This window comes from Dermacentor albipictus, chromosome 4, assembly GCF_038994185.2.
Source record: "Dermacentor albipictus isolate Rhodes 1998 colony chromosome 4, USDA_Dalb.pri_finalv2, whole genome shotgun sequence".
In the NCBI taxonomy this organism is placed as follows: Eukaryota; Metazoa; Arthropoda; class Arachnida; order Ixodida; family Ixodidae; genus Dermacentor; species Dermacentor albipictus.
The window spans coordinates 43,234,484-43,244,970 of record NC_091824.1 but is presented as its reverse complement, the minus strand read 5'-3'; the positions used below and the strand labels follow the sequence as shown (position 1 = coordinate 43,244,970).

Sequence of the window (10,487 nt, the reverse complement as noted above, 5' to 3'; positions counted from 1 at the left end):
TACGAATAGTAAGTCCATAACACTCGATACGAAATCTAAAAGGAACTATTTGGTATATTCGAATACGCAAAGCTAACCGAATATTTCGCAATAACCGACTGCTTAAGCCTAGTTACGGTTGTTCGTCTGCTAAACAAAGGATCGCTAGTGATCAGAAAGTGTGCAGAAACAAAATGAGTAATAAAGCTTACTTTACAGTTCCGCGGTGGAGACTTGTGTGAGAAGCTGCGATTTCTGCTTGTACGCTGTCATTTAATGTTTCTGGAAGTCAAACTTCGCCGCCAAGTGCTCTGTAGTGCATGGTGCTGAAAATGGAGCTCCTATGGGGTCGCTCCTCCAGCTTACGCCGCTACTATACTGCGTGTACCGTACAGGTCGGCGAGTTTTTTATTTATTAGCGAAAGCTTCCTTAACAGTTTTTCTAAGTAGGGAACGAATTCTCATTTTCTTTCAGGAGTGAAGATAGGATCAGCATTTTGTTTACTTGGAAAGTATCAAAGGCTACCAATCATAGTAGATTGATATGCATTGCATGAATTTTCTCATAGCGTTAGATTTTACTTCCTCTTGGAAAGTTCAAGGGGAGCAGTGATAAGTTCTTTTCGAATGAAATCACTGTGGTAAACGTGCTTCATTCACTCTTAAAAACGTTTAAACGCTTTGGATTATATTTTGTCCCAAAACAATAATCGCTGTCTTGCGCTAATTCCTTTCTTTAACGCTGCGTTTCAAGAGCGGAAAAGTAAGCAAGGCAGATGGCGATTATTGTTTGGGGACAAGATAAGCCCCAAAGGGTGTAAACTTTTTTTAGAGTGTTGTATCAGCGATAGCGTTGAATTTCAATGAAAACGAGCAAGCATGTTATTGTTTGATCTTGCTTGCTTTTGATGTCTAACATCTACAGTCTAAACAGCTATCGGTAAGTGAGACCTGTTCTGAAATCTACAGTACTACTACTACTTTCCATGGCCTATTAGTTTTTTTCCCTGCACGTCTTAACATATGAAAAGTACATCTATTATGCTAAGGACACGTTTCTGCACTGTTTGATACCTCCACTCTGTTTTGCTAGCGCAGGGGTACATTGACTTCGTTGTGAATCCATTCAGTGCAATCTTGTGTGTGGCGCCAAGAGAAGATCTAAACATGCTCTAATGAAATATATAATTTGGGAGGTCGACAATGAAGTGAGTTTATTGTTATGGCATTGGCTGGTGATCATTGACTGACGGCATGTTCATAAATATAGTCGAGGAAGTGTGATACGCGAGTGTAGATCCCAGGGACTCCTGGCTCTCCGCATTTTATGCCCCAGGAAACGATGCCGACTAGGGTCCACTGCTTTGACCTTGACTCCACCATCAGCGGGCCGCCAGAGTCGCCCTGCAAGAGAAGCGTGTTGAGGTTAGAAAGAGTGGACGCTTCGCTGGCAAATCAATCAATCATTACTGCAGTCATAAACGTATGTCCAGGTTGGCATAGTCACCGTGAGGTCACTCATGTTCAGGAGGTAAATGTGTAGGCGAACAAAGGAACTTGCAACAGAAAACTAACTTATCGTATCGGCGTGGATAGGAGGGTGAACGCGATTGGGAGCTAAGTGGTGTCGAAAGATGCCCTCACGAGAGTGAGCAGCCAAATTACTAAAAATATGCGTGAGCTGATGCTTCTGCTAGTCTATACTGTAGGGGTACGTGTACAGCGGCTATAATGCTAACTGCGTGGAGGGGCCAAGATCATTGAAAACAGAGAGCCATTTAATTTGCTCGTGCGGGCAATGACATTCTTGGCCTGAAAGTAATTATGAACCTGTTGTTCTGCAGGATGACTTAAAGGTTATGACCCTGTAATGGCGGCTGTCAAGGCGATATTTTTTTGTTACCGAGTTTCCATAATTTCTGCGTACTAGGCTTAGAGAACATCACTACCGGTCAGTCTATCACGTCCTTTTCATTTTTTACACAGACTATATTACTCACGTGTCCGCCTTGCACTAAGTACCTTACGCTAAGTAGCCCTTCTGTCTTATATCTCAATTAAGAGAGGAAAGCCACGAAAGGAAACACTTTCTATAAAACAAAGGTATATACCCTAAGAAATGCCACTTGTGCGCGCTGCCGTTATTATCATTTTGCATTTTTACAAAGGAATTACACTACGCGTGTGATGAACAATCTCACAATAAATAGAAAGCCACATTTTCGATGCCACATTCTATTTCGTATAAAGAAATATACAGATACGTAGAAAATTGCTCGTTTGCTTGAATTTTAATCACAGAAAAGCTTCTTTGTCTTAGAAAGATCGCCAGTTTATGCAAATATTTTAGCAGCAATGTTTATGCGCACTATTCCTTACAATCCTGAGACCAGCGTCAATTTTGCATAAGCAAACAGTATCTCTGACACAATTACCGCAAATAAGGAACACTAGGATGACTGCGTAAAATGTACTCACCGTGCCATTGTTATTGTGCATTGTGATTTAAATTCTTCTTGGTACCTATTATATGTTGAAATATTTAGGCCCATGTTGTGGGTGGTAGTTATATATAGCAATTAAGTTCTTTATTGCAAGCGCTTCAAGGAAATTTCTAGCGTAGCATGAACAAGACTTCGTGCTTTCTTTACCATAGCGCCTATGCAAAAATCAGTGACGTCGAGCGCCGAAATAGTGGCATACGCTATTCCTGTGTTTCTAATAGACATGCAGCACTCTTGAGAGTTGACAGCAACCCCGCCATTTTCCACGACGTACTTCAAAGTATTTACCCTATGTTTCTGCAGAATGTTCAGGGTCTCCGCCACACACAGCTAAAATGATTATTTTCTTTAAGAGAAAACGAATTTTACAGCAGGCAATATGACACGCCTGTGAAGGCGCCCCAGTTTTGTGGTAAAATGAACCTATGATGAACATTACGCAAACTTTGTCAAATGCAGATATCACTCGGTATTCTGCTTCTGCAAAAAGAAGTTTTCTTGCATCACAAAACCTTGTCTTTCTTAAGTAGAATAACACCAAAGCTGAACGAAAAGAAGTCTGTCGATTACGATATTTCCTAATGTAAAGTTCGAGTGCCGCTGGGTGCGTGTTTTCAGTTCGCGATGTATTGAGACAAACAATTTGAGACCAAAATCACCACACCGATGGCAGTTGGCCAGTACCGTCAGCACGTTCGCATGGGGAGGGACAGTATGGGAACGCCTGCACGACGATCGGCATCAGGGCCAGCTGTGGAAGATGACGACGACGAACCCGCTAGCAGTTGCACGAGCGCGTTCGAGTGGTTACACCAAGAAAAAAAAGGGGGGTTTTACGCGCCAAGACAATGATCTGATTATGAGGCACGCCGTAGTGGGGCACTCCAGGAATTTGGACCACATGGGGTTCCTTAAGGTGCACATGAATCTAACTACGCGGGTGTTTTCGCATTTCACGCCAGTGCTCAGCACAGGAACGGGCGCCTAAAGTCCTAAATATAGTCCGACGTAGCGTGAACGCGTGCACGCGTTACGTTACGTTGGCGAGAACAACAGAGTCTGTAGTTTGATTGACGGTTCGATGCACTGGCGTCGCCAACGTAACCGGAATCCGCCAACGCGCTCCGACGCGCCCGGCGTCTAACGACGCTTGCTCCCGCGCCGATAACGTCTCACTTTACTAGCCCCTTTAGAGCTGCGCTCTAAAAGCGAGCTTTGGAGCGATGACACTCACGACACTATTTTGAGAGATAATAGACAGTTTTAGTTGCACGTACGTAGAGGCTTTGCGTGCTTAGAGCTTCTACGTGTGAGCAGTGCGCATGCGTAGAACGTAACGTTGAGCGCGCGCGTCTCACGGACGTACGTGAGATTCAAGTCTTTGCGTGCGTTTCTTGCGCACGTAGACAGCTTCGCGCGGGAGCTCCGCAGATCACAAACAAGCGATAGCGGGCCGCGCGCGCGCGGACGGCTCGCATCGAAACACGGCGACGGGGTTGAATTGGCTACCGCCGTGTTCACATTTCCCGATAGATGGAGCTACGGGGTCCCTCTTGGCGTGCGTCGCGTACGTCTAGCTAAAAGCGTTTCAGATGGCGTGCACGTGAGGTACGTAGGCTTTTCACGTTTGCGTACGCGAAGCCTCTACCTACGTGTAACTAAAACTGTCTAGTAACCCTAGCGCACGTCGACAAAGGAGTGATAAAGGTGTGGCAGCGTTGTGGCAGTGTTGGCATATTCGTGAGGAACGGGAACTCGTGCTCCAGTTTGGTAAGCTGTCAGTCACGGTGCCATTCAGGAGCCTCGCACGGCGCCTAATGCTTACACCACAGTTGATTGTGCATGTTACAATACAAAGCACGGCGCTTATCAGAAATACCGCCACGACGAGCAGCAAAATGTCTGCAAACAACAGAAGTAGTCCCCATAATTCGCTTGCCAATCAAAACTTATTTACCAAAAGGCAGCAAACAGATGGCAGGGCGAGGCCGAATTACTTGACGACTTGGAAGCACTGAACCACTGACTGAGCGAATAGCTTCGACAGAAGGAGCGGCAATGTTTTGCGCACGAGGGTGTCGGACAAACATGCCCATGTGACATAGTAAATGGAGGAAGAAAACACCTGCGGATCCCACGCACTGTGAGAATCGATGTAAGCGAAGCTTTGTATGCTGTTTGCTTTGATTGACGACAATTAGCGGTGACGTTGGCGGTGAATGTGTAATTTCTTCAGCGTTTAGTCCGATACTAGAGTCGTGAAATGATGTTAAACTTTACCCTTCGTGCACCCCTGCTGTTTGTCTGCGTAATCCGCAGAACACACTTGGAGACGTGTTTGCTGGAGGCATCGTTGTGCGTCATTGTTCATAATCTCTGACAGGGTTGATCATGATCATTTCCTCACATGACTCACCGCATCGTGGCAGAAGTGTTAAGCCTAACTTGAATTACGGGGCTGTAATTGAATTAATTAATTGAATTACGGGGCGTAATTGAATTAATTTTTATGATTGTATGTACATATTCTACACATACGTTCGCGGTATGCACCACGTTTCGCTGCATAGCCAAGACACTCCTATTCCGCGCTATGATTCTTTCGGGCCTGGGTGTCCTCGACGCTGAGTGCACGCTCTGGAGCCCTTTTGCTGGCGCCTTTTTACGTACTCCTTTTACATACGTAGCCACCACGTTGAAACACCAACTGAAAGCGCTTTCATCATGGCTATGGAAGATTGAAATGTTTATTACACTATCACAGTCCAGCACGCAACATGCACCGCCGAGCAGCTACATTTTTCTCGCATAAGAAAGCAAGCACAGCACGTTGCCTCCCAACATACTGCGAAACGCTGCCGCGATGCGTGGAGGCGAGCGCGATCTGGCGGTGTTGCAAGAAACCCAGCGGCGTGCGCGAGCAAGACCACAACAGCAGCACCCGGAAAGTCGCGAGAAGAGGCAACGAAAGGTTCGATTTAAGAAGTTAAGATGGGAAGTAGTAAAGAATCGCTCATATGTGATCTCTCTGTCACTCTACAATGCATGCTTTTGAGAAAGGAAATGCTTACACCAACTTAAGAGCAGCATTAGGGCTTTTCCTGGCATACTTCCTGTTGCTGTTCTTCCTGAAGAAGGTATGCGTTTGAAACCCATTTCTTTCCGCGAATTCTACCAACACCTGTCGTCTAGCGTTCCCAGAATCGATCTCGTAATTGCCAATTACTTGTTACCCACCCTGTTTTCCTCCACATTTGCATTAGGGTCGCCAATTTCTCAGTTTGATGAGCTTGCACCTTTTTCATCGCTGATTGGACGTGTTTATAAAACTCTTATGTTTCTGACAGCCAAAATTCACAACCACTCGTATGTATCCCGAATCTACAAAGGAAACCCGCAAGGGTTTCTCACAAACAAAGTTGCATAGTTGAAGCTACGAAGCTTCGTTTCTGTGGATCTCGTGTGGAATTTCTTTGCAACTTCGTGATACATACGGGTGGTTGTCAAGTTTTCCTTTCTTCCACCTTCCTCCACCTTGCAATATACCGTAGAACTGATTTCCCATGCACTATTTCTTCGTCATCATGACCGGAGGTAGAGCATATATATGCTTGTATCACCTTTATTTTATAGCGCCTATTCAGCTTTATTAGGACGACTGCTGCCCCTTCATTAATGCTGCATAATACATCAATATTGCTCGCTATGTCCTTACGGATGAGAAATCTGACCGGGTTTTTTCTCTTATCTGGATGACCTCTGTAGCAGAAGACATGGCCGTTAGTCAGCACTGTATAAACCTCACCTGTTCTAACCTCACTAAGGCCAACAAAATCCCAGGCAATGCCTGATAATCCCTAAGAGGGTTCGCGTTTTAAACATTGCCAAGTTCAGTTTCCAGTGGTGGCCATATGGATCTCGATGCTCTTAGAACCCTTTGCCGCATCACAATTATGACCACCGGCCTGGTCACCGACAGTAGTCAACCAGGAAAGTCAAGTCCTGTACTGCTGAGGGAGTGTCATTGTTGAAGTTTAGTGAGCCTTCCTAATTTGGTTGCACCTGGACTGGTATAGCCCCACTAGCCCTCGAAATTTTTTGTCGGTGGCAGGCGCCACTCCAAGAGTGGCACCTGACAAAAAAATTGAGCTGGACAGGTCATGTAATGCGTAGGGCAGGTAACCGATGCAGCATTAAATTCGCAGAATGGATGCCAAGGGAAGGGAAGTGCAGTTGAGGATGACAGAAAACTAGGTGGGGTGATGAAATTAGGAAATTTGAAGGCGCACGTTGGAATCAGCTAGCCCAAGACAAGGGTAATTGGAGATCGCAGGAAGAAGCCTTCGTCCCACGGTGGACATCAAGATAGGGCAATAGATGAAGAGCAGCATGTAAGGGGCTATAAAGCAAACACGCAGCGCTTTCTCAGAAACCTTGGAAGTCTAACTTTTATTCACTTTGCCATTGCTTACAAACTTATTTGCGTATTCTGCCTTTAGCAATGAAATCGTTGACCGCCTCAACAAAGTGTGAGGCTGAGATGAGCGTTATGCATCCCCCTGGGATTTATACGACCGGCCACTAGCACAGCAAAGAACCGTCCTAACTCTTGGGTCTGACCTAAATGGACGTCGCAGGCATTTAAACTTCTGCTCTTGCGATTAAAATGCTTCAGTGCTTTCTATATGACTTTGGCGGTGGCAGGTTTTCTCACGGTGGCTCATTGTTTCTCAACTCAGTGGCCTGCACCGCAATGTTTCTGGAATGACGCATGGCGCTAATATGAAGCGTTGCATACATTTGTCCACGACTGTGAACATCACAGGCCTCGTGGCTTCACTAGCGAGACCAGGCATACGTCCACCTATTGAAACGATGGTCAGCTTTTCCGGGGCGATTTATTCATGTTATGTAACTTCTATACCACCGATTAAGTCTAATATGGCATGCTTTGGCATGCATATGGCATGCATGCATTTTAGGCATGGCTTGGGCCTAAAACCATTTCTAAAAGCCGTGTACCAACTAGCCCGACAGCAGATGTTACTAAACTATGCTGTTTTATAAGTAGTGCTCTATTCTCACCTGACAGGCATCTCCTTCCCGTCGCTTAGGTCCAGCGCAGAGAAACACCTCAGTGATTGGTTGCGCAAACCGGTCGTTGCATTCGGTGTTGTTCCAGACTACGAGCTTCACTTCACGCAGAACGTCGCTGTAAGGACCACCTGCGTGGCAAGGGCACATTTTCAACGCTGTTGCCTATTCTCAATGAGCAACAATTTTGGACACGTCACTGTTTTTCCAAGAGTCTATTCTTCTAATAATCGGTAATCTGTCTTTACAGAACTGTGTAATGCATAGCAAAGAGAAATTCGTTTCTGAACGAACGCCAAAGCAGTTACTTTGGTAATTTCTGTCATGTTTCACACTATTATAGGAATGAACAAGCCAGGATGGTCATCGCGCTAAAGTCATCGGGAATACTTGAGTCCAAGGAGCCGCAAAGAATACAGAATTACTTTAAAGCATAAGATAATCTTGCACTTTTGCGGGCACTATTTCACGATGACTGCATTAGAACATCAACTTGCTCCCCAATAATTTGCGCAGTAGCTGACAAGGATAATTCGTGTTAATGGCATGGCAGCTCAAAAAAATGGCTGTGGCTTAGCTAAGGTTAAGCCCAGGATGCGAAGCATACTAGCCTTTATTTTAGTTGTTGAACCACTGTTTAGCCTGGTGAACTGCTGTTGCTTGGCTATATTTGGTTCGGCTAGACGAAGAAACAACTCATGCGTTACTCTGCTTCGCCTTCAAGAGTGGAACGCGACAGCGTTCCCGTCGACCCGGCGCAGCGACTACGGCGCAGCGACTACGCGACCCGCATTGGACGCGGTGAGCGTCGAGCAACGCAGCGTTCGGCGCGGCAACGAAATGTGCGCCTGAGCAAGCGACGCACGCCTGAGCCTTAGAAACAGCTCGTTTCAAAGGCAACACCGCATTCACTAGAGGCGCTTTTGTACCGCTTTGAAGCCACCTTCTCGTGGCTCAGTGGTAGCGTCTCCGTCTCACACTCCGGAAACCCTGGTTTGATTCCCACCCAGCCCATCTTGCAAGAGTTCAGCCAAAGCCACCTAGAAACAAGCGCAGCTGCTTATATACCACCGCGACGGCGCGAGTTGGAGCCCCGTTTCTCCTCTGTCGTGACGTCACGGTGTCACGTGGTCAGCCTTGAAGGCGACGCCGCGAGCGACGGCGCGAGTTGGAGCCCCGTTTCTCCTCTGTCGTGGCGTCACGGTGTCACCTGGTATGGCATGGGGTCAAAGGTCATTGAAGGCGACACCGCCGCGCCTGAGGAGCTGGGTTGAGCTCTAGTAATATGCTTCGCATAAAGTACCAGCATTGCCACAAATTAAGCAAAGAGTAGTGGCCACGCCCTTCCTAAGCCACCTAGAAAGCTATAGCTCAAAACTCTGTAGAGTGGTTTATGCTGCTGCTAGAGTACTTCTGGTTGGACTTGTACAGCTGCCAGATCTCGGCTCCTCAAATGGGATTGTGTGCTGCGGCACCGCACGAGAGCTAAATCACATCTGTGCGATGTTCGAGAAAATCTGCGAACTGTGTGGTGCCGGAAATTAATGTGAGTTTCAGGTGAAGCTCATATCGTGTGCATACGCGGTGATGAGTATATTTAGGAAGTTGAGAAGAACAAGAAATGACCAACTCACTATTTGGTTTGGTTTGGACATTTACCAAAATATCACCAGCGCCGATGACAGAAGCATAAGCATGCACAGGTATCGGAAATTATTAATTACCAGAATTGTAGCGAAGCAAAAGACGAGAACCCCACACAAGAAGCCTGCCCGGGTCACGCGCCTGTGTTCTTTTAATTCCCCTTCTAACTTCTGGCCACATAAGACCGATGAAACGTCGTTGGAACTTTACTGCCCTTTCCTGAACGTTGTAGGGATAATACAAGATTCCCCACCCAAAGTTCATCTTGGCTGGCAGATACTTATCCTGGTGGGTCACTTTGTAATAGCCATGTGCTCCGCCTCAAAATCTTTGTTGTTTTGTGAATTTGTATACCCCCATATTAACGCTACCACATATAAGATTGCAAACAGACCTTGACTTAAGTAAAATGCTTAACTATAGTGAACATAGCCGCGGCTGCTATCAGTCACATCCAAAGCCAGACGTCTCTTTCAGCCAAGACAGAATCCGCAGCATATAACGCTCTGGAACAATTTCGAAGCTCCTTGCAATAATCGTACCCGTAACCGCAGGCTACGGGTACGATTACGGCTACGGGTACGGGCAGGAAGTGGTAGGCTGTTTTTAGTGAGCTTGTCGGCTACATTAAAAGAGACACATTGACGTCCTTTAAACAAAGAAGTGTTCATGGCATTCTGAATACGCTTAAAGAAGAAGGACTGAAATGCAGCTGGATTTGAATGCCTTAAACATTGGTGAAAAGTGACGTGTGTAAGTATGACATGCCAAAAATTGTCGTTCTTGCTGTCTCCACAAAAGACTTATTCAAGAAACTGGCGCGACACGAATCTTTACATTTTTCAGTGGGTCCTGAAATGGGAGTCTTTCACAAACACTGCTTTAAATAGGTTCGAAGCCTTAGCTGTTCTTCTAACCTTGTTCCGACTCCCTTCCCGCATACAGTTTACCGTCGGCAAAATGAAGCGCACATTGTTACTATATAGGCAGACAATACTTGATCGACTATAAACTGCCGCTACATTTTAGGTACAACGGCTCACGTCGACTGATTCCCGAAAAAAAAATGATTGTCGGAGATTCCATGTTTATGTTCAGGTTCACTTGCTGGTATAAACCTGACCACTGAAGAGGCAGTTGCAACCATGAAGTGGAGAGTTTAAACAATGCAATGCAGCTAGAAATTAAATTTATAAGGTTCTGAGGTTTTACGTGTCAGAACCACGATGTAATTATGAGGCATTCCATATTGTGAGCCTGAGGCTC

General features: G+C 46.0%; 1 protein-coding gene across 2 annotated transcripts in view; it reads right to left on the bottom strand.

Annotated features, from left to right (window-relative positions):
- Positions 1–1,167: 1,167 nt before the first annotated feature.
- Positions 1,168–10,487, bottom strand: part of LOC135907140 (serine proteinase stubble-like) — a 32,666-nt gene continuing 23,346 nt past the window's right edge. For both annotated transcript variants that reach the window (XM_065438793.1, XM_065438792.1), the window contains exons 8-9: positions 7,569–7,708; positions 1,168–1,383 (exon numbers count right to left, since the gene is read on the bottom strand). In XM_065438793.1, coding sequence (XP_065294865.1) covers positions 1,219–1,383; positions 7,569–7,708 — 305 coding nt within the window. In that variant the 3' untranslated portion in view covers positions 1,168–1,218. The remainder of the gene's footprint in view (positions 1,384–7,568; positions 7,709–10,487) is intronic.